Raw genomic sequence first — 24,613 nt, 5'->3', positions numbered from 1 at the left:
GTATGTTGAAAGACTCACACTTTCTGACTTTAAAGCATGTTGCAAAGCTACAGTGGTCAAAACAGCATGGTACTGGCATAAAGATAGGATATACTGACAAATGGAATTGAATTGAGAGTTCAGAAATAAACCCTCATATTTATAGTCAATTGATATTTGATAAGGCTACCAAGTCTCCTCAACTGGGACAAAATAGTCTCTTCAACAAATGGTGCTGGAAGAACTGGATATCCAACAGAATAGAAGAGGATTCATATCTCATACCTTATACAAAACTTAACTCAAAATGGATCAAAGACCTAAATATAAGAGGCCGGACCGAAAAACTTCTAGAGGAAAATGTAGGAAAAATGCAGCTTCACATCTTATGGCAAGCTATGGTTCCTTTGACTTTATTACCAAAACATAAGCAATGAAAGAAAGAAAAATAGATAAATGGGACTGCCTCAAAATTAAAAACTTTGGTGCTTTACAGGACTTTGTCAAGAAATTGAAAGGCATCCTACTCAATGGGAGAAACTGGAAACCAGTTTCAAAGTCCAGAGAGGACTTAATACCATTTTATATAAAGAAATCATACAACTCAACAATAAAGAAACAAACGATCCAGTTAAAAATGGGCAAAAGACTTGAATAGACATTTTTCCAAAGAGGGAAATACAAATGACACAAAAGCATATGAAAATATGTTCATCATCACTAGCTTTTAGGGAAATGCGAATCAAAACGACAGTGAGATATCATTTCACACCTACTTGAGTAGCCACTATTAAAACAGAAAACCACAGGTGTTGGAGAGAAGGTGGAGAAATAGGAACACTCACTCATTGCTGGTAGGGATATAAAATTAATACAGCTGCTATCGAAGACAGTTTGGCAGTTCCTCAGGAAGCTAAGTATAGAATTGCCATATGATCTAGCAATCTCATTACTATATATATATACCCTGAAGAATTGAAAGCTGGAATGCAAACAGACATTTACACACCAAACTTCATAGCAGCATTATTCACAATTGCCAAAAGATATAAGCAACCCACATGTCCCTCAACTAATAAATGGATAAACAAAATGTAGTATATACGTACAATGAAATATTATTCAGCTGTAAGAAGGAATGAAGTCCTGATGCATCTGACAAAGTGGATGAACCTTGAGGACATTATGTTGAGTGAAATAAGCCAGACACAAAAGGACAAATACTATATGATCTCACTTATATGAACTAATTATAATATGCAAGCTCATGAATTTAGAATCTAGGTACCAGGAGAGGGTAGAGAGTAGGGGTAGAGAATAGGAAGCTGATTTTTAATTTGTGCATGATTTCTAAATAGTTTGATTGTAAAGGTTTGGATAAAGGACATGTTAGCACATTATTGTGAAAAGTAATTAACAGCATGAATTTTGCGTGTGAATAGGAAATAGGAAATTTTGGTTCATACATGTTACTAGAAGGAAAGCTAGAGGATAAAACATGGGACTGTTTAACACAGTAAACCTTATTGTGAGTGATGACTTTGGCTAATGTACTAATATTAGAATGTTTTTTCAGGAACTATGACAAATTTATAGCAGTATTACAAGGTGCTAATAATAGGATGATATAAGGGGGAAAATATACCTAATATGAACTATGGACTATCATTACCAGTAATATTGTAATATTCTTTCATCAGTTGTAACAAAGATGCCACCCATCCATGTTAAGTGTCAATAATACAGGAATATATGGGAATTTGTGTTTTTACATGATTTTTGTGTAAACCTACAACTTTTCTAATTAATAAAATTTATAATAATTTTTTAAAGCCTGCTGAGTGAAAGAAACTAGACAAAATGAACTACATATGATATGATTTCATTTGTATAAAATTTTAATATAAATTTATAGAGACAGAATTAGATTAGTGGTTATGTAGGGCTGGGGAAGGATAGAGAGATTGAGAGGTGACTGCTAAGGGGTATGGGTTTTTCTTTTGGGATTAATAAAAACGTTCTAAATTTGTGATGAATTCACAACTCTGTGATTATACTGAGAGCTGTTGATTGTACACTTTTGGATTGTATGAATGTATCTCAATAAAACTGCCACCAAAAATCCCACAGTCATGCCCATTTGTTTGTGTATTCTCTGTGGCTGCTTTCACACTGCAGTGGCAGAGTTAAGCCCTGCATGGAAATGGTATAGACAGCTAAGCCTAAGGTATTTACTTGCCTAACCCTATATGGAAAGAATTTGCTAAACCCTGGTCTAAAGGATTGAGTTTGAAAGTATTGTTAAAAGCTGAACTAAAGCGTTTGGTTGGCCAAGGTGGCTTTGCATTTTGGAAAGATCACTCAGCTTGTTGACAGTGTAGAGAACAGACTGAATGGGAGCAAATTTGAAAGCTATCGATGTAATCCATGTACATGATGATGGTGCCAGTGGAGACGGAGAATTTGACAGTTGACTGATTGGTTGTTGCAGGTGAATGTGAACAAAGAGCCCAGGACAAATTATAGGTTTTTTGCCTTGAAGAATTGGGAGAATGGTGGGACCGTAATTGAGAAAGAAGAAATGAGAGTCCTTGTAACATGTAGAGGTTAAGAACATGGATTCTGGAGAAAGATTTGCTTTACTCCTTACTAGCTGTAGGTTTTGATCAATTTACTTAACCACTCTGAATTTAGTTTTCTCAAATGTGACAAAAAATTGTAAATGGTTCCTGTTTTTTTTGTTTGTTTTTTTAAATAAGAGATAGAATCAGATATTTGAGGAGAATAAAGAAGGTCTGAAAGAATGGTTGTGAAGAATTAAAAGTCAATTGAGTATGAAACACAAGTCAGTGGATAGACCCAGTTTTTATTGAATACCATAAATGGATCATGGCATCAGGCTGAGCACCTAGAATTCAACAGCTTAGGAGTAGGCAAGGCCAAGATGGACAGTTGCATTTATCCTTGCAGGTATTTGTGCAAAAAAAGGAATGGGACAAAGGAGTCCCCATGGCATTAACCTGGGGATAAGGAAGGAAATGAAGTTACAAGTTGCTGATATGTAGGGGGAAAGGGTTTAAACATTTTCATAAGGTTGAAGAATAAGTATATAATGAGGATAATTGAACAAGATAACTGAAGACCTAAGAGATTTAGACCATTCTAATATAGTACTACTTCAAAGAAGGATTACTTCTGAGGAATCACATGAGATTTAAGATAAGCTTTAACAGGAAGGTAGCCAAAGTGGAATAAAGTTGACTGTCCCTGGGTGTGAGGTAGTAAAAGAAAAATTTAAATGTGAGATGGATGATGTTTCTCTCATAGGGTTTATGTTGTGGACAAAATAGATAATGTTTGTGAAAATACCTATCAACTGAAATGTACTTTATAAATATACTTTTAAAAATTCATCATACTTAAATTCTTTAGTATGGTATAACTATTAATGTAATGTATTTTAAAATAATGTATTTAAAATGTTTTTATCTTTTGAGACACACTAAAGTAGATGGTTGAATCTTGCGTTTCCCAAAATCTTTTGTTATTTTAGTGCCAACATTCATGGCAGTGATGCTTGTTATTTAATTTTGCTTTGTTTTTTAATTAATTTTTGTTTAGTATTCTTGAAAAGTGAATAGTTGAAGGATTTCAGAAAGTTACCTGAAATTTCCCACAGGTAAGATTTGCAAATGCCAGCTGTCGGATGACATCCTAATTTTAATGTGCTGTGATCCTAACTTCAAGATAACGTGTACAATGACAGAAAGCTTAGGCTTTATAGATCAACACCTTTAAGTCAGTAATCATTTTGCAGTGGTGTCCAAAATATCATCAAGTAAACTATGAAACAGACCTACACTTGCCTTTCTTTAATATTCTCTATCTTTTAATGTTGTGTGTCTTTTTTGAAATTTCTTTATAGATGTTAAAGACCATTTCTTCATAATTATGACTGGTTATGGTAGAAGTAGTAGCATTCAGATTTCAAATTAAGAAAAAGAATGGTAAATCCAAATCCTCAAACAAACTGAGGTGTGAGGAATCAGGGTTAGAGTTTCTATGAGCCAAGACCAGGAATTCAGAGGTAAAGACCGAGATTATATCAGAATTAAAGTCCAGAGAAGAGAAAATCTGAAGCAGGTTACCAAAGCAAGGTCAGGAGCACTTGAACACAGGGAGGCCCTGCAGATCCACAGCAGAGTATTCACCTCAGCCAATCTCCGCAGTGGCATTAAGTTATTAGTCATCTTTTTTTTGTGAAGATTTTATTTATTTATTTACTCCCATTCCCCTCCTCCCCCCACCCTGCTGTTTTTGCTCTCCGTATCCATTCGCTGTGTGATCTTCTGTATCTATTTCTCGTTTGGTCTTCTCATTTTTTGTGCTCCAGGATTCTCCGGGATTTGATCCTGGGGACCTCTTATATGGAGAAATGTTCCCTGTTAGCTGTGCCGCCTCAGTTTCTGGTTTCTGCTGTGCTTCATGTTGACTCTCCCCCTCATCTCTCTTTTGTTGCATCATCATCTTTGCTACGTGACTTACTTGAACAGGCACTGGCTCTCTGTGCAGGTACTCAGCTCACCACATGGGCCCTAGCTTGCCGCAAGGGCACTGGCTCACTGCACAGACACTCGGCTCGCCACACAGGCACTCAGCTCTTCATGCAGGCACTGGCTTGCCACATGGGCACTGGCTCACCATGCAGGCACGCTTTCTCTTCTTTTTTTTTTCTCCAGAAGGCCCCAGGGATCAACCTGGTGCTCCCATATGGTAGGCAGAAGCCCTACCATTTGAGCCACAATCTGCTTCCCAGGTAACTAGTTTTTCACCCAGCTAATCTGGCCTAAAATATAATCTGCATACAGAGTCTATTTCTACACAGAGGTTTTAGAGTATTACTGCACGAGCTAACAAAAAGATATGTTTGAGAAGAATCTCTGACTGACAACAGTAATAACAAATTAATATTAGGACTCTGACTAAAAATGACCAAATTATTTTGTACATTTCTCTGTAACAAAATTGTGTCTTTAATAACGTATTTTTGGGAAACGGACTTGGCCCAGTGGTTAGGGTCTACCACATGGGAGGTCCGCGGTTCAAACCCCGGGCCTCCTTGACCCGTGTGGAGCTGGCCCATGTGCAGTGCTGATGCGCGCAAGGAGTGCCCTGCCACGCAGGGGAGCCCCACGCGCAAGGAGTGCGCCCCGTACGCCCAGCGCGAAAGAAAGTGCAGCCTGCCTAGGGATGGCACTGCCCACAATTCCCGTGCCGCTGACAACAACAGAAGCGGACAAAGGAACAAGACGCAGCAAATTAGCACAGAGAACAGACAACCGGGGAAGGGGGGGAATTAAATAAATAAATAAAAATCTTTTTTAAAAAATAAATAACATATTTTCCATTTTTAAAAAAAGACTTAATGGTAGTAACACAAATGTGAAAAATAGTTGATATGTTTTCTTAAAACTGGCAGTCAGTATAATTAAATAGGACAGCCTGTAGTTTTCCTATTGCACATAGGCAAGTTTCTATTAGTCTGAATCTTAGTTTTCTCATCTGTAAAATAAAAGATACTATTACCTATCTTGTAGGATGGGTTTGAGAATTCTGTAAGGTTATATGTTTTCAGTTCTGGAAAATAGGAGGTGCTCTATTGAACAGTAAATAGAATACTATTTGTTTTGTAAATGCATGGTGATTATTTTTGGCTAGATTTCACTTATTTTCATCAGGCTAATAAAATTTTTGTTATATGAATGTGTGTTATCTAATTTCAAAATGTTGCTTAGAGATGTCCTTATTGGGTGAACATGGGAAAAATATTAAAATTTTTGCATAAATTATGTGCAGATAGTTGATAGAGTTAATATACTATTAATATATTTAAGTATTCCTTTGTTGCATTTTGTTAATACTAAGTAGTTTGAACTCAGTTTTTAGTAGTGTATACTATAGTAATTTTCTTTTTGTTTAAAATTATAGTTTACTCAGGAATAATTTAAACTTGAGTATATAGTTGTATTTCTTTAAACTTAATAAATTTTAAATATTTTTTTAAATGACATATTTTCCCCATATGTTCCTGTTTTACCTTTTTAAGCTTATGTGTTTTTACCATTATACCCACAAATGTAATACTTTCCCAATGTGGGCACAGAAATTACATTCCAGTGCCAATGAAAATAATCATGTAACATTACAGCTTTACCATGTAAACAAACATTTTTACAGTGGACCCTTGGGAAGACTATTTTTTTAACAGATGTGTTATTTAAATATATTACTTTTTGAAAACTATTTAATTAAAGAGAAACATACTTAATTCTAGAATATAGTGATCTAAAATCTTTTATGATTCAGATTTTGGTTAAATTTATTTTTTCATAATATAGTCTAGTTAAATTATTTTTAGCTGGAAAAATGTACAAATTCAATAGAGTGGAATAGTTACTATTAATAAATTGGATGTTTAATTATTTATTCTAGAGTCCATCACAATTCAGCAAATTCATACCAAAAGAATAAGGTCTCAATCTCTGGTCACTTAAAATCAGCTATAAAAAGAGATTTTCCCTTTCATAACAGCCTTTCTCAAATAGCTATTCTGTAACATGACACGTTTAATAGTGTATCTAGAAATTTTATCTGTAATAAACTATAGTGTGACTTCCCTAGGGTTTGTTTGTTTAATAAGGTAAATGTAGCCTAATCTTATTCTGAGTGCTTTGATAATTGAAAAGAGCAGACATTTCACCAAAAAAAAAAAGGAATTCCACTAGCCAGTAAATGTGTTTTCAAGTTTAATCTCACTATTTTTATAAAGCATATTAAATAGCAAATGAGAAACTGATTTTCTCTATCAAGCTGATAAAGATCTCTGTTGTAATCCCACCTGTTAGTGATGCATTAAGAACATGAGCACTTTCATACATTGATGGTGGAAGTATAAATTGGTACAAACTTTGGGGACAGTAATAGCTATATAAAACCTTAAACACATGTAATATTTTGTTCTTTATTTTATTTTTTTAGGAGGTACCAGGGATTGAAACTGGGACCTTGTATATGCAAAGCAGGTACTAAACCACTGAGCTACACCTGCTCTGCAAAAAACATGCAAATCATTAACCCAATAATTCCATTTTTAGGAATTTACCCTAAGGAAGTAAAGGTATGCAAAACAGATGTACAAAGATATTTATTGCAATATTATTTTTAATAATAAAATGTTAGAACCCTCTAATATCTAAAAATAGAGGTTTTTAAATTCATTACCATATATCCATACTATGGAATGCCATACTGTACAAAATAATACTTTAAAATATATTATGTGCAATGGATGTGTCATGATGATGGGAGTGAGTGTTGCTGGGGGGGGGAGGGGTGCGGTGGGGGTGGTGGGGTCGAATGGGACCTCATATTTTTTTAATGTAATATTTTTACAAAATCAATAAAAAAATATATTACTACTAATCAAAAAAATAAATAAAATAAAATATATTATGGACATAGTAAGATAGTAGTGAGATATTTTTAAGTGATAAAATGGCATGAAATTTTTTTTGTAAATGAAATTTTTCTTGAATATATATATATCAGATGTAAAGGAAATCTGAAAGAATATATATCAGAATGTTGAAAATGGTTATCCCTGAACAGTGAGATTATAGGGTTTTTTGTTACCTTTTGTTTTTCTGGATATTAAGTATTTAAGCATTTGTTTTGATGAGCATGGATTTATGAAAAATTATTCCCAAGTTTAAAAAGATCAGACCTGGCACATTGAGTTGGTGCCATGACACCAAAAATACCCAACGTATAATCTTTTGTTAGCAAGATTACTCAATACCACAGTTTTTACCTTTTACTTCCATTAATATTCTTTTTTTGGTCATTCATTTATATTTTAATTTGGTATTTGCCATCATCTCATATAAATGGCATTCTTCATTATGTCACCACTTATTTGACACCACTTTGACAAAATATTAGCTATAACCAGTTGTAGCAGACAAAAGTTACACAGAAAAAGAAAGAAAACGTTTTAACTACACTTACTCCTTCCTCTTATTCATAGATTTTTCTGAGTTTATACTCACGTATTCTAAATTAATACTCCAAAACACATTGTTTTGTATTTTATAGATTCCATAATTGCATTCCAATGCATTCTACATTTCTTTATGCTAAAATGCAAGAAATTTAGACTGTTTTGTTACATATATTTGTTTTGTCAAAAATTTATTGGGGGGAAATGGATGTGGCTCAACCAATTGGGCTCCCATCTACCATATAGAAGGTCCAGGGTTCAATGCCCAGGGCCTCCTGGTGAGGGCAAGCTGGCCTATACAGCAAGCTCGCCCACACAGAGTGCCAGCCCATGCAGAAATGCAGCCCTGCACAGGAGAGCTGGCTCAGCAAAATGACACAACAAGAGACACAGAAGAAAGAAAATAAGAAGACATAGCAGAACAGGGGAGCTGAGGTGACACAAAAGAGTAATAGCCTCTCTCCCACTCCGGAAGTTCCTAGGATCGGTTCCTGGAGCCGCCTAAGGAGTATACAAGCAGGCACAAAAGAATACACAGTAAATGGACACAGAGAACAGACAATGGGGGGAAGAAATAAATAAATCTTTAATTTATTGAGGAAAATGCATATGAATTAGAATATTTTTGTTATATATATTATAAAAGAATTCAATCTAACATAATTTTTCATATTTTATTTTTCTTTACTACTAATGAAACCCTGCCACTTTGGTAAATCTCATCAGGGTTTGCAGATAGCTTCTTTTCCTGTATCTTCAACCTCTTTCTCTCTTCTGCCTTCTCCTTAGCCTCTAGCCTTGTTTAAAGTGCTTTCATTCTTAAAATACTGCATTCTTTTCATCCATATCTCCATCTATTTCTTTTCTTTTTTCTTTTTCAATTTCTTTTCTTATCTAGGCTTATCTCCTGTTCTTTCTGTTCTTCACCTCTTATTTAGTGCTCAGCACACTGCCCTCCAGCTTCAGGCCGAACATGCATGCCACTGAAATCATTCCCTGAAAGGCCACTGGTGATGTAATTGCCAGTTGCAATAACCATTTTTCACTTCTACTCCTACTTGGCCTTTTCTTTCTCTGTCACCACTTCCTTTGTTTCCATGACAATTTTTCTTTGTTTCTTCTACCTCTTGTACCATTGCTTCTCAGTCATCCTTATGTCACATTTTATCTTTCCCTCCTCCTTAAATGTTCATATTCATTTGATTTCTCTTCAGCAATAAGTTTTCAAATTCTAATTGTATATCTCTGGCCCATATTTCTATGCTGAGTTCTAGACCTGGTTATCTAACTACCTTCTTGGTATTGCCACCTGCATAACATACAGACAGGAAGCACAAACTCAAAGTGCTCAAAATTAAACAAACTCATATTTACCCTCCAAACTTTTTTCTAGTCATGCAAGCAAGAATTTCTCTCCCATTCTATGCCTTTATTCACTATGACCTATTGATTTTTATCTCTTAACTGTCTCTTCCCTCTCTTCTCTCTCTCGAATTATTGTAATACCCTCTTTTCTCAACTATTACAGTAACCTCCTAATTTGTCTACACTTTTAGCCTCAAAAACTCTCAAATCCACTCCCTACACTGCTATCTGAATTTAAAATCTTTCAACAACCATCTGTTACCTATATTATAAAGGCTAAAGCTCTTTAATATGTAGTAGAAGGCCCTATATGATCTGACTCATTTCCTAGCCTCATATCACTTTTCATTGTAAAAAAAACTACGTTTGCTTGGGCAACACTTAAACTGTCTACAGTTACACGTGTTTTATGTTCTTTCACATTTTATGTTTTTGGAGGCTTGGTGGACAATGGTCTTTACTGTGAGATGACCTGGTTGGGACATTTCCTTATAGTTCTCCATATTAGTCACTTTGGATTTTTTCTCTTACACTGGTCAGACTCCATAGAAAAGATTTTTCTGATCTCTCTATTAGCTTTCTGCCAGTATTTTTTGAGCCAAACAGGAGTGGAAGATTTGGTAAACTTTCATAAAATATTATAATTTTCAGTGTGGTACCCTAACCTGCTCTCCTACAACAGAGACCATCTGCAGAAAATAAATCTCTACTTTTCTCCCAAATCTGTGGGGGGGAGAATCAGCCTCTTCTATAAGGAGAGGGAAGGCAATCTGGATTCTAACTGTTCTTCACAGATTTTTGGCCAAACCTCCTGTTTCTAGCTCCCCCCCTTCCTCACTTCCAGAGGTACTTGATGCCTCCCATATCTGGGCCTTTTGAATTTTGCTGTATCAGTCTGAGTGCTTGTTAGCTTTCCTCTCTGGTAGTGGACAATTCAGCTTTCTCAAGTCTGCTAAGTCAGCTGCCATTTGCCTTTCATGATTCTAAAATGTTGTTGACCATTCTCTTCTGGTCTTGTTGAACATATGGGTTTTGTTTGTTAGTTTTGTCTTGATTTTTTTTTTTTAATATTCTGAACAGACTGGACTTTTTATTTTATTTTAATTTCAACCCCCCCCCCCCATTGTCTGCTCTCTGTGTCCAATCACCGTGTGTTCTTCTGTGACCGCTTGTATTCTTGTCAGTGGCACTGGGAAACTGCGTCTCTTTTTGTTGCATCATCTTGCTGTGTCACCTCTCCATGTGTGCAGCGCCACTCCTGGGCAGGCTGCGCATTTTTCGCACAGGGCGGCTCTCCTTGCAGGGCGCACTCCTTGCATGTGGAGTTCCCCTATGTGGGGGACACCCCTGCATGGCATGGCACTCCTTGCGTGCATCAGCACTGTGCTTGGGCTGGCTTACTGCATGGGGTCAGGAGACCCTGGGTTTGAACCCTTGGACCTCCCATGTGGTAGGCAAATGCTGTCAGTTGAGCTACATATGCTTCCCAGTGTTTGTTTGTTTTTAACGCCCCTTTTCCATTGTTTTAATGGAATTTGTTCAGAAAAAGGAAAACTGAAATATGTGTTTAAGCCCTCATTTTTAATGAGTCATTCTTTCATCCATGTCTTTGTGCATGCTTTCCTTGCCAGATTTGTTCCCCTATTTATCTTCCTGGACCTTTCACATTAATCCTTAAGTACTGTGCTCAGGTAGTACCTATTCTAAATTCCTTGACCCCTGCATAGACAAATTTACCCTTCCCTGCTACCTCTACCTCTTGTACTTCACCCAGTCTATTTATTTAATAGTACAAGGGTTATAATTATATGATTACATATCAGTTTCCCTTACTAGTTATATATAATAGTTCCAATCAGATTTAACAAATTATTGCATTAGTAGAGGTCATTCTTTAATAAAAGATAATATTTAACAGCCATATCAAAGGTCCCTACTCTTTTTTTTTAAAGATTTATTTTTTATTTATTTCTCTCCCCTTCTGCCCCCTCTTCCCAGTTGTCTGCTCTCTGTGTCCATTCGCTGTGTATTCTTCTGTGACCGCTTCTATCCTTATCAGTGGCACCAGGAATCTGTGTTTCTTTTTTTGTTGTGTCATCTTGCTGTGTCAGCTCTCCATGTGTGTGGCGCCATTCTTGGGCAGGCTGCACTTTCACTCTGGGCAACTCTCCTTATGGGGCGCACTCCTTGTGCATGGGGCTCTCCTTTGCGGGGGACACCCATGCGTGGCATGGCACTCCTTGCACGTATTAGTACTGCACATGGGCCGGTTCCACATGGGTCAAGGAGGCCTGAGATTTGAACCGCTGACCTCCCTTGTGGTAGGTGGATGCCCTATCTATTGGGCCAAGTCCGCTTCCTCCTACTCTTTAAATATCCTTAAATGTGGATTCTGCTTATATTGGAAGCATATTATAACCAAGTTCAAATAGACGTTTCTGAAGTTTTAACTTCTCTAAAATTTTATCTTCAGTCTGTTTACCATCTTGCTAACAATATTTTGCCCTCTTTAAAACTGATAGTACAGGGACGTGGATATGGCTCAAGCAATTGGGCTCCCGTCTACGTATAGGAGGTCCAAGGTTCAAATCCCAGGGCCTCCTGGTGAAGGCAAGCCGATCCACATGGAGTGCTGGTCTACACAAGAGTGCTGGCCCACACAGGAGTGCTGGGCGGGCTGTACAGAAAGCTGGCGTAGCAAGATGATGCAACAAAAAGAGTCTCAGAGGAAAGACGATGAGAGATGCAGTGGACCAGGGGGCTGAAGTGGTGCACGAGATTAAGTGCTTCTCTCACGCTCCAGAAGGCCCCAGGATCAGTTCCCAGTGCCAGCTAAAGAGAAGACAAGCAGATAAAGAAGAACACAGAGCGAGTACAAAACAGTGGGGGGCTGGGGGCTTATAAATAAATATATAAATAATCTTTGGAAAAAAAAAACTGATAGTACAAAGGTAAACATCAGTCCTGCCTCTGGTTTACTAAAAACTTAGTTTTCAGTCTCTAAACAAAAGCTATTATGAAATAATTTGGTGTGGAAAAACTCACAGGTTTATGGAATAAAACGCACAGGTTTATGGAATTTTAGTTTTCCTTATTCTCATCACTGGATTAAAGTACATCTTAAGGTAGTACTACGAGATATTACCAAATTATGTATAAGACTGTATAAGTTTTTAGGAATGCTAAAAATATCTTTCTGATTTTATTAGTTAATTCTATGAAGAGAAGTTTAGATGGTTCATTATATCCTCAAGAAATATTATGGGATATAAATTTATATATAAGACTCTGATATCCATTGTAAATAGAGTAGACTTACTTTGCCTTATTTTGAGGCAATTTTCTCTGAGTTTAAAGCATTTTAAGTTTTAATATAGAATAATCTAGAATAACCATATGGAAATAAGTTTTTACAATTAAGATCTTTTGAAATACTTTGTCTTTCTGACCTTAAATGCTCAATTCTATTTAAAATTAAAATAATGATAGAATAATTGCTGACACTTCAATTTTGACTCTTCATCTGGTTCATCCTTGAGGGATGGTAGAATCTATACACCATTAAAATCATAGAATTTCAGAGTTGAGAGCTTAGAGTTTCACAGTGTAGTCAACTTATTTCAGAAGAATCTGAGATAGAGATAGCTTTATGAACAGCTGCTTACCTAGTGACTAGGTATCTGGACCTCGTTCTAATTTAAATTCTCTTTTGTCTGCTTAACAATTATAGTGAATCCGTCTTGATGTACCAGACAAATATCATCCTAATCTTTGTATCTTCCCTACCTACATAACCCATATTTTTGCACAGCCTTTCATTTTAAGTAACACATAGAAGAATAGTTTTGCATAATGTATGACTTAATACATTTCATAATTATTGCATTGATGCATTATTTTTAATTAGAGAAGTTGGGGGTTCACAGAACAATCACACATAAAATACAGGATTCTCATATACCACCCTATTATCAACAACTTGCTTTGGTGTGGTATGTTGGTTACAATCAGTGGAAGCACATTTTTATAACTGTGCTATTAATTGTAGTCCATGGATTAATTTAGGGATAACTGGTTGTGTTGTTCAGTTCCATGGATTTTTAAAAATTTATTCTAGTACCACATATACAGCTTAAAATTTCCCTTTATAGCCACATTCAAATATGTGATTCAGTGCTGTGAATTACATTTGCAATGTTGTGCTACCATCATCATCGTCCATTACCAAAACTTTTCCATGGTCCTAAGTAGATATTTTGTACATTTTAATCCTTAAAACTTAGAGCATTTTATTTTTGTAATCCATGTTCTATTCCTAAAACACATACAGAAACACACAATCTGTAAACTGATCATTTACTGTTGTCTTATTTATGACTACCAAATCCTACAAGAAAGAAACAAACCAAAAGATTGCAGAGAACAAATGTACTGATGGTGAAATGGTGAATGTCTTTGCTGCTTCACATACACAGCACTTCATCAAACCTACTGTAATCTATGCTTTTAAAATGACATGAGGGGGAAGCAGATGTGGTTCAAGTGATAAGGGCTCCGCCTACCATATGGGAGGACCCACGTTTGATCCCTGGGGCTTCCTGGTGAAAAAGAAGAAGAAAAAGCATGCCTGCATGGTGAGCCAAGTGCCCCCACAGTGAGTGGTGAGCCAAGTGCCCCACGTGGTAAGCCAGTGCCCACACTAGCCAGCCAGTACTCACACAGAGAGGTGAGCGCCCATGTGGCGAGCCGTGTGCCCATGTGGTGCGCCAAGTGCCCATATGAGTGCCTGCCTGTATGGTGAGCCAGTGCCTGCATGGCAGGCCGAGTGAGTCACACAGCAAGATGATGATGCAAGAAAAGAGAGATGAAGGGGAGAATCAAGGTGAAGTTCAGCAGAGACCAGGAACTGAGGTGACGCAATTGACAGGGAACCTCTCTCCACATCAGAAGTCCCCATGATTGAATCCCAGTGAATCCTAGAGGAGAAAGATGAGAAGAGAAGACAAAAAGAGAAATAGATCCAAGAGATCACACAGTGAGGGACATAGCAAAAACAGCAGGGCGGGAAGAGGGATGGGGGAGGAAATGACGTAAAAGTGTTTAAAGTTTAGCTAGTGTTTACTCCCCCAGCTGATTGATCTAGAAAACATTATAGGTAGAATTTCACTTTAGAGGAGTAATCAAGTAATCAAAAAACACTGTAAAAAGCTATAAAGTTTTATTGCAAGTATGAGCCATAAAGAAGTTAAACTATTTATTATGTTCAAAGTCAAGAAAGCTTATATGGCAAAGTAATATAATTAGAATTGAAGTTTCTATGCCTGTAAGACATGATAAGGAAAATTTTTACCCTGGATAAATTTTATATTTATTTTGTAAAGCACCTTTGGGATCTACGAAAGATGATCATAGTTAGAATGCTAATTAGAAAAATATGTATATATATTGATGTCAGTAGTCTGAGGATTTTGCCTCTGATGCAGTCATGGAATGAGACAATTACAGCTTCCCTTCCTGTACCAGTTAACCTGTTGTTTGATAATTTCATGATGTGAATGAAGAGTCGAAGTTTAGAATTTGGCCAGATGTATTCGAGGAGTAAATCAAGGATATTTGTTATTGTTTCAGGAACAGCATCTGTTGCAGTTGCAGGTCTTCTTGCAGCTCTTCGAATAACGAAGAACAAACTGTCTGATCAAACAATACTATTCCAAGGAGCTGGAGAGGTACCTGCCTATTTGTCATGTGTTTAAGGTGCCATTTGGGGAGAAGGGGGAGAAGCTACCAATATATAATTATGTATGAAAACATTTAAATATTTAAGCTGGGATAACTGATGCTGATTTATTTGTATCCCCCAGTGACAAGTACAAGACTTTTCTTTCTTAATTTGACTCACAATTCAATTCACACATATATAAATTTTCAGAAAAAGCTATTTTGAATTAAATTAGAAGCTCAGTGCATTACAACTGTTCACAAACAAAAGATCCAAAATATTTTATACCATTGGAAGGAGATCACAGTAAGACTGAATTATACAGTGTTCAGTAGTTTTTTACTATAATTTAATCATTTCAAAGAAGAAAATTAGATCTAGTAATAATAATTTACCTTCAAAATAAAAGTTAAAATTTCATCTGAGTTTGAGCTTCTTGTGTTAAAACTGCCAACATTGGTTTTGAATTATAGAATGTAATAAATAGAAAAATACTTTGACTATATGTATCTTAAGAAAGCTTTAAAATTTCAAATATAATATGATTATGAATAAAACAAGGTATTACACTGGTAAAAATTTGTGTTTACTGTGTGTTGGTTTGGATTTTGTGTATACTTAAAATAAAACAAAATACATGCAATTAGAACTTAAATGCCAGGATATAAATATGTGAAAATATTCATAATGTAAATAGAAATTCATTGCATTTTTACATTGAAATAAAGGAAAAATCAAGGCTAAAAAACAACTCATTACAGTTGAGTTCTTTATTCTGTATCTTATTTATACATGCTGTATTTAATTTTAGTGAGCCTCTTTGAATTTCTAATGAATGACACAGACTACTTCTTGATATGCAGCAGTGCAGAACTATTCATGGTTGGATGATTCAAAACTGCCACTTGTTTGTCACTGAAAAGGTTCTGGAAATTTCACAAATTATCACAAAATGTATTAAATGCAAAAGAAGGTGGTTCTTTCAATCTTGCAATAAATTTTACAACTTTCTATGTCCAAATTAAGAGAGTAAATAAATGGTTGGGAGTACAAATATTAGATCATTTTTGTTTGATTGCCTAATTGGTCAAGCTCTTATCTAAATGACTAGGCCTCACTCTTCAAATTCAGTTAGAGGTTCTTGAACATAACGATAAACAGCACAGTCCCATGAGCAATGGTTGACCTGTTCATTATATTAAAAATTCAATGTTTTCTTGTAGCAAATCTTGATTATATTAGGATTAAAGATACTGACAATCAAGGAATATGACTGGTTTGTCTGTGGCTAAATAGCAAGCAGCATAATATAGTTCTCTTGTAATAAGAGTAAATATTTAGCACCTGCTTAACCCAAATGTGAAAAATTCTTTTCTTCCAGTGTAAATGAATGATTGTAGCTCTTTAGTTCAACAGAACCATTTTCTGCTATTTGCTAATGGAGGCAAAATAAGGTGAAATGTAATTCTTGATAAAATATGTGGAACAACTTTAAACATATTTGTTTTCTTAAATCTTTCTCAGGCTGCCTTAGGGATTGCACATCTGATTGTTATGGCAATGGAAAAAGAAGGTTTACCAAAGAAGAAAGCCATTGAAAAGATATGGTTGGTTGACTCAAAAGGATTAATAGTTAAGGTAAGAATTTGTCATTTTTAATGAGAATAAAAATCAATATGCCATGGTGGATAACCATTCTAAAGACTGTCTCTAGTTTCACCTTTATCCCCATACTATACAATGCTTTATGTATGAGAATACTATCACAACATTATTTACGATAGTGATATGTTTTATTTATTGGCATACTTAGTAACTGTTTGGGGAGGAAGTAGGGGAGAGTAGAAAAGGAGTATAGCTGGACTCCTTGGGTGACTGTGTAAACAATACAACTATTGATATAAATAAGGAATAAAAATAGAACAATTTAAGGGGGAAGATAATGAGCTCAGTTTTGAACATAGCAAATGTAAGTGTAAGTTATATGTGGAGACCTCAAATGGAGATGTCCCTTGAAAATAGTTGGAGGAACAGGGCTGATGCTCAGGATGAGGATGTGGAGCTGAAGATAAGGGATATGGAGATCATAAGCATGTTAATAGTTAAAACCTTTGAAAAGGCTATGCAAATTGTGTTATATTTAGGGATGTCCAACATTCAAGAACCAAATGTGGAAGTCTATGATTGTGGTTTTTCTCTTTTGGTTTTTATATGAAGTCTGTATAAAAATACATAGGTTTTAGTATCTCAAATAATTTTAACATAATATTACTGAGCTGAGACTCTAATTTCCTTAGACTGCAATACTTGCAATAACTTGAAGCTGCTGGCTAGACCTAATTAGTCACTCTTACTTCATGTCTTTTACTTGCCAAAATATAGTATGTATATTCTGCTTGCCAAGATAAAGAAAGTTATATTTTGAAAGGTTTTATATATTTAATAACTTACATTTTTATTTATTTAATAACAATGTAAGGGGCATATGAAGTTTCAGTTAACCAGTTTTTCTTTCATGTTTTAAATAGTCAAAATTCTTATGAGGATTTTTGTTGTAGAACTAATAAATGGTAGGATAACTAGTAAGTTAGCATAATCTTGTGTTTTAGTTTGGTTTGCTGCCAAAAGCAGATACCATAAAATGCATTGGCTTTAGCCGTGGGAATTTATTAGCTTACAGGCTTACAGTTTTGAAGCCATGAAAATGCTGAAATCTAGGCATATTGAGATGGTTTTTTTCTTCCTGAAGACCAGCTGCTGGTGATACTGAGCCCCTCTGTCAAATGGCAAGGCACATGGCGGCATCTGCTGGTCTCCTTCTTTTCTTCCAGGTTTCATTGCTTTCAGCTTCTTGCTTTCAGGGCTTTCAAGGATAATGACTTCTTTGTTATCCTTCATTCTTCAGTGCTTTTACAACATCACCTAAGAACCAAAGCAATCATTATATTAGTATTTATTAACTTGTAATGTAGCTGTTTATAGTGTATTTTAAAAATCATAAAAGTTTGAAATAAAACATTTTATTGGTCAAATGCATTCACTCCCTCCCCCTTCCTGAAGTGGCTCCCTCGTCTGTTTGCTGGTTGTCTGCTTGTTGTCTGTTCATTGTCTGTCTGTTTCTTCTTTAGGAGGCACTGGGAACCAAACCCAGGATCTTCCGTGTGGGAGATGGGTGCTCAACTGCCTGAGCCACATCTGCTCCCTCATTCATTTTTTAAAGGCATAAAACCAAAAACTAAAAAGAAAACTGTGAACTCCTCTCATTATTGGAGTTATATCATCATCAGATTAGATAACTAATATTATTATCTGTTTTCTGTTGTCTTTTTTATTTTTGTTTTTTTTCCTTTCTTCTTTTTTCATTTTCTGTTTTCATTTCAACATCATGGCTATAGTATTCCCATCATTAACCTCATATCTATTTGTGTTATAGAATGAGTCTATGGTATAGAATATCAATATTTTAAATAATTTATCCGTATCAGTAAGGTTGATTAAAATCAGTTACTTGGTCATCTATAATGCTCAAATATTTTACTTTAGAGGAAATTTTTATCAGGAAACAATTGGTATATACATATAGCCAACTAAAATTAGTATATTTCAATAAAGACAAACATTCTTGATTTTAAAATAGTCTTTCAAAATTGAAAGAAGAAGAATAAAAACAGTAGAGAGGATGAAAAGGGAGCATTTCCAGCATGACTAGTATTTGCATTTCGCAGTGATGATTTGGAGCATTTTCAGGAAGAACAAGAAGCTAAAGCACAATCTAGATAATCTATTCTTTAATTAAGATAAATACTTTTGACCAAAACAGAAAACTAAAATAAATGATAGTATAGTAATATATATTACAAAGGGTTAGCTTCATCTAACTCAGAGTAAGGACAGTTTTGAGTTTTATTTTGATTTGGGTGTTATTTTGTTCTATTTTCAATAGTTCTTTTTAAATGAGTTTATTTTAATTACTACAATTTTTTAATTTTTTAATTTTTTGCTTTATAGTTAAATGTTTGACTCCTGAAGAAAACTGAGAGCGTTATAAAAATAGTTTTGATAATGCTGTTACTAGATTAGCATGTACCTTTTGGTAAGAGATGTTCTTTCAAATATTTTTTGGAGTACCTACCTACCTTGTGCCTAGGCACTGTTGCAGGCAGTGGAATACGGCAGTGAGCAAACCAACAAAATTTCCTACCCTAATAGAATTTATATTTTAATTAGGGTTGGAGAAGTAAATATAAAATTAAATAATTTATAGTATGACAGATAAGCTATAGTATGGTGGTAAGTGCTATGAAGAAGAATAAAGCTGGAGAGAAAGTTAGAAATGGGTAGGAGAGTGGTGTTAGGTGTTGGTTTGCAACATCGAATATGGTGTTCATGGAAGAAATGAACTTTGAGAAAGTAAAATTTGAGCAAAGACAGCAAGATAGGGTTCCAGCCACGGTGATAACTGGGGGAGCAAGGTGCCAGGCAGAGAAGGTGAGAACAGTTTAGCATGTTTAAAGAACAAAGAGACTAGTGTACCTGGAACAGAATGAGGGTGGGGGATGGGATTGATCCTGGGAGAACATGTGGAATGGTATGTGTGTGGGAGAGAGGACGTCAAGAATAACTTCAAGATTTTGACCTGAAAAACTAGGAACATGGAGTTGCCACTGTTTAATTCATATTTATCATCCATCTTTCTTTTACTTCCTTCCTGAGAGTTTCGATCTTTAGGTCTAGAGGTTGAAACTCCTGGGTATATGGAGAAAATCTTCCTTCCCACTGCTGTTTTATTGAAATTTTAGCCAGTATTGCGGCCATCACCTTGAATGCTGGTTAATACACTTCACACATTGTGTTGGTTTTTTTTAAAAAAGAAAATCACTCCTAAGAGACTTTATTACTTGCTGAAAAATATCCAGCTTGATTTTTTTCCTTTCTCTTTTCCATTTTATATAGATTATATAATCAGTGTATATCCAGGTATTATAAAGAATAGAGGCAAAAGATATATATATATATAATATTATATATATATAATGTCCTTCAAGCATTCAGAAAATTATAGACACTGATTTTTAGCAATACAAAATTAAATATTGGAGGAATAAACCAGCTACTGTCTTAAATTATGACTCTTCTCTACCCCCTCATTATGATCTAAGATAGAAAATATTTTTAATATAATATGACTTCCCTTCTTTTCATCTGTCTTTAGACAATGAAACATGACTCTGAGTTCTTTAGCTAGTATACATACCTGCATTACAACTATTGCAGTGAAATGCTACCTTTGGTGTGCTAAAACAACTCTGTCTACAAGTCCAGAAAGGGGCCAGGTTCAACTCTGATAAGTTAATGGCAACAAAAGCAGGCTAGTAAAAGGGGCAGGTAGTTCAAGGAGGCAGGGATTCAAGGTTGGCATTTGTGGAAGAGTTCTTCTAGTGCCAGTCTGTAAGAAGAAATACATATTTACCAGTCACAGCCTATAATTAATTTATTTAAACTGATCCTAAGTCATGGAATGCTAACCCAAAATTGTGGCAATCCTTGTCAACTAGACTCTTTCCTCATCCGCCACCACCACAGCATGCATACATGCCTTTGAGAAAGGTAGTAATTCAGTTCATTCATATCAATCAGCACAAAATGAAAGGGGGAGAGAGTAAAGAAATAAGAAATCACAAGAGAATATTTTTAACCCTTTTGGGTATAATTAGACTACAAAACAAAAGGAAGAATTTGGACTTTCTGAGATCAGAGATGCCCACTTCTAAAAATGCTAAAAGAAGCATTTCATGAAAGGACCCTCAAAAGGGGTACTGAGGGGAAAAATATATATCCATATCCAACTTACATGACTGGCATGAAGAATATGAATTCCAAATCAGATTTTTTTAAAAAGGAGAAAAATGAGCCATTAATCCAGAAAATAGAAGTCCAAAGGTAAAAGCAGTTGCCTCAAGACCTATGTTACCACACTTAGAGAAGGTCGTATTCCAATAGTTTTTCAATCTGAACCAAATCATATTATCAACTCTGAAATATGCTTTGGAGATCTTTATTTTTCTTTAATTTTTTTTTTTTATATTAGAGGTGTCGGTTTATAGAAAAATCATTCAGAAAATACAGACTTCCCATGTAAAAAACAGAGTTCATAAAACTCACCATTTTCCTTATTAGTAACATTTTGCATTAGTGTGGTGCCTTTTACTACAATTGCTGAGACAATATTATTATGATTATACTATTAAATAGTCCGTAGTTTACCTTAGGGTTCACTCTTTGGGTTGTATAGTCTCATGGTTTTAAAATTTTTTATTTTTAAAATACATACATACAAACGAAAACTTTCCATTTTAATCGTATAGCAATATATAATTCAGTGGCATTAGTCAAATTCACAATGTTATGATATCATCACCACCATCCATTACCAAAACTTTTCCATCACCCCAAACAGTAATTCTGTACCAATTAAGCATTAACTCCCCATTCTGCACCCCCCACCCAGGCCCCTGGTAACCTATATTCTAGTTTGGTGCTATAAATTTGCTTATTCTAACTAGTTCATATAAGTGAGTTCATAGGTTATTTATCCTTTTGTGTATGGCCTATTTCATTTAACTGGTGGTCTTCAAGGTTCATCCATGTTGTCATATGTATCAGAACTTCAGTCCCTTTTATAGCTGAATAATATTCCACTGTCTGTATATACCACATTTTGTTAATCCATTCATTGGTTGGTGGGCACTTGGACTACTTTCATCTTTTGGCAATTGTGAATAATGCTGCTATGAATGTTTGTAGGCAAATATCTGTTCAAGTCATTGCTTTCAATCCCATGTAGTATATATCAAGAAATGGAATTGCCAGGTCGTATGGCAATTATATTCTGAGTCTTAGAGGAATTAAAGAGTAGAGTTGTATATTGAGGGTACAGTATCTATTGAGTTTTGCAATTATTCTTTTAGTTACCCATGCTGATGACTTTCATTTCTTCACATTTCTCCAAGCCACTCTCTCCTGTCTTTTCCTTTCAACCTACAAAACTCCCTTTAGTAATTCTTTTGGGGCAGGTCTTTTTTTGTTGTTGTTTTCATTTTTTTAATTTTTTATCTTTTATTTTGGGGCAGGTCTTTTGTTGACAGACTATCTCAGTTTCTGTGTATCTGTGAATATTTTAAACTCTCCCTCATTTTTGAAGTACAGTTTTGCCAGATAAAGAATTTTTGGCTGGCAGTGTTTTTCTTTCATTTCCTTAAATATATCTCATCTCTGCCATCTTGCTCCATGTTTTCTGATGAAAAGTGGCACTTTGTCTTATTGAAGATCCCGTGTATGTAACAAATCATTTTTCTCTTTATGCTTTCATCTTTAGCATTTGACATTCTGCTTAGTATGGGTCTTAGAGTAGGTCTATTAGAATTTATTCTGTTTGGAGTACATTGTGCTTCTTGGACACGCATATGCATTTCTTTCGTAAGAGTAGGGAAGCTTTCAGCCATTATTTCCTCAAATATTCTTGTTCCCCATTTTCCTTTCTCTTCTCCTGGAATACCTGACATGTATGTTAGTGCGCTGTGTGCTGTCACTGAAATCTTTGAGGCACCACTCAATTATTTCTGTTCTTTTACCCATCTACTCTTCTGCCTGTATGATTTCTTTGTCCTGTCTTCTAGTTCAGTAATTCATTCTTCTGCCTGTTCAAATCTGCTGTTGTATGCCTCTAGTATATATTTATATATTTTTAAATTATCTTTTTTTTAAATTTTTTATAATTAAAGTTAATAGATCACAAGGAATGTTACAATAGAAAACATTAAAAAACAAGAAACGTAAGAGGTTCCCATATAACCCATTCCCTATCCCCACCACATCATTTTTGTAAATTGTATTTTTTTGAAGATACATACATCACAAAAAAAAATGTTACACTAAAAAATAAAAGTTCCTGTATACCCCCCACCCCCCACCCCACTCCTTCCACACCAACAACCTCCCTCATCATTGCGGCACACTCATCGCACTCCGTGAACACATTTCGGGGCAGAGCTGCACTACACAGATAATAGTTTACCCTGTAGTTTGCACTGTCCTCCAGTACATTCAGTGGGCTATGGCAGGATATATAAAGTCCAGCATCTGTCCCTGCAATATCATTAAGGACAACTCAAAATCCCAAAAATGCCCCCACATCACATCTCTTCTACCCTCTCCCTGCCCTCAGCAACTACTGTGGCCACTTTCTCCACCTCGATGCTAAAATTTCTTCTATTACTCATCACAATAGTTTTAGAGTAGAATATAAGTAAGTCCACTCTAGTCCATGTTTTATTCCTCCATTCTGTGGACCCTGGGATGGTGATGTCCCCTCTACCTCTAGATCAAGAGGGGGCTTGGATTCCAAATGCCTTCTGTTCAAATCTGTTCAAATCTGCTGTTTTATGCCTCTTGTATATTTTTAATCTATACTCTTTTGTTTTTCATCCCCCAGATTTCTGTTTCTTTTTATATGTTCAGATTCTTCTTTATGCTCGAGCATTGTCTTAATATCCTTTTCCTCTTCATCCATATTTTCCTTTATCTCCTTGAATTAGGAGATTTGTTTGAACTTCTTTGATTAGTTGTTCCAAATTCTGTGTCTCCTTTGAAAAATTTTAATTTGTTCGCTTGCCTGAGATATATTTTCCTGTTTCTTAGTGTGGCTTGTAATTTTTTACTGATGTCTAGGCATTTGATTATCTTGATAAATTAACTCTGAAGGTCAGTTTTCTCCCTCTTATCTAGGGTTTTATTGTTGATTGCCTTTGTGTTAAGGCTTTTCTTTGATGGCTTGATCCAACTTATTCTAGACCTTTAAAGTAGCCAGTGTTTAACTGGTCAGATTTTCCCAGCTCTTCTTCATCTGATTCTTGTCATAGATATGCAGTACAGGTTTTAAGATTGCGCTATTTGTGCAGTTGTTCCACCTCCAGGCGAGAGCTTCCTTTCCTCCGTACTTTCTCTAGGAATCTTGATCTGTTCTGTTGGCTTTTGTGCAGAATTTTCTCCTCATTTCTGTGATTTTGTTTAAATTCTCTCCATTACTCAGCACCTCCTTTCCTTACACATTTCAGTTCTGTGACCCAACCCATATTATAACAATTCAGTTTAATGCCCCCTTGGTTTTGTGTGTGTGTGAGTCTTTTCTGCCTCTGGTTTCTTCCCTGTTAGGGTACCCCACCCCAGGGAACCAGCTGGAGTCAATCCAGAAAGGTGATTCATTCCAGAAAAATTTGTTTTGTGTTTCTGTGCTTCAGCCAATAGAACCTGTTGTGAAGTGAGCACACTTCATATCAGCAGTTCTGCCATGATCTCTCTATACCCTCCAGTCCCAGAGGGAAACTTTCTTTGTATGTAGTACAACTTAGAGGCTTATGTTTCACCCTGGGTCTCTGCAGACTGTGTTCCTGTGCCTGGATATATATGGAGTTATATCTCACTACCTTGAGTGC

At 35.6% G+C, this 24,613-nt stretch overlaps 1 protein-coding gene across 1 annotated transcript in view; it reads left to right on the top strand.

Annotated features, from left to right (window-relative positions):
- The window catches only part of ME1 (malic enzyme 1), a 238,350-nt gene that overhangs the window by 187,130 nt on the left and 26,607 nt on the right, over nt 1-24,613 (top strand). The window contains exons 8-9 of the mRNA XM_023589983.3: nt 15,032-15,129; nt 16,647-16,760. Coding sequence (XP_023445751.1) covers nt 15,032-15,129; nt 16,647-16,760 — 212 coding nt within the window. The remainder of the gene's footprint in view (nt 1-15,031; nt 15,130-16,646; nt 16,761-24,613) is intronic.

Source organism: Dasypus novemcinctus, chromosome 11 (assembly GCF_030445035.2).
Source record: "Dasypus novemcinctus isolate mDasNov1 chromosome 11, mDasNov1.1.hap2, whole genome shotgun sequence".
Taxonomy (NCBI): Eukaryota; Metazoa; Chordata; class Mammalia; order Cingulata; family Dasypodidae; genus Dasypus; species Dasypus novemcinctus.
This window is presented reverse-complemented; position numbering and strand designations above follow the sequence as displayed.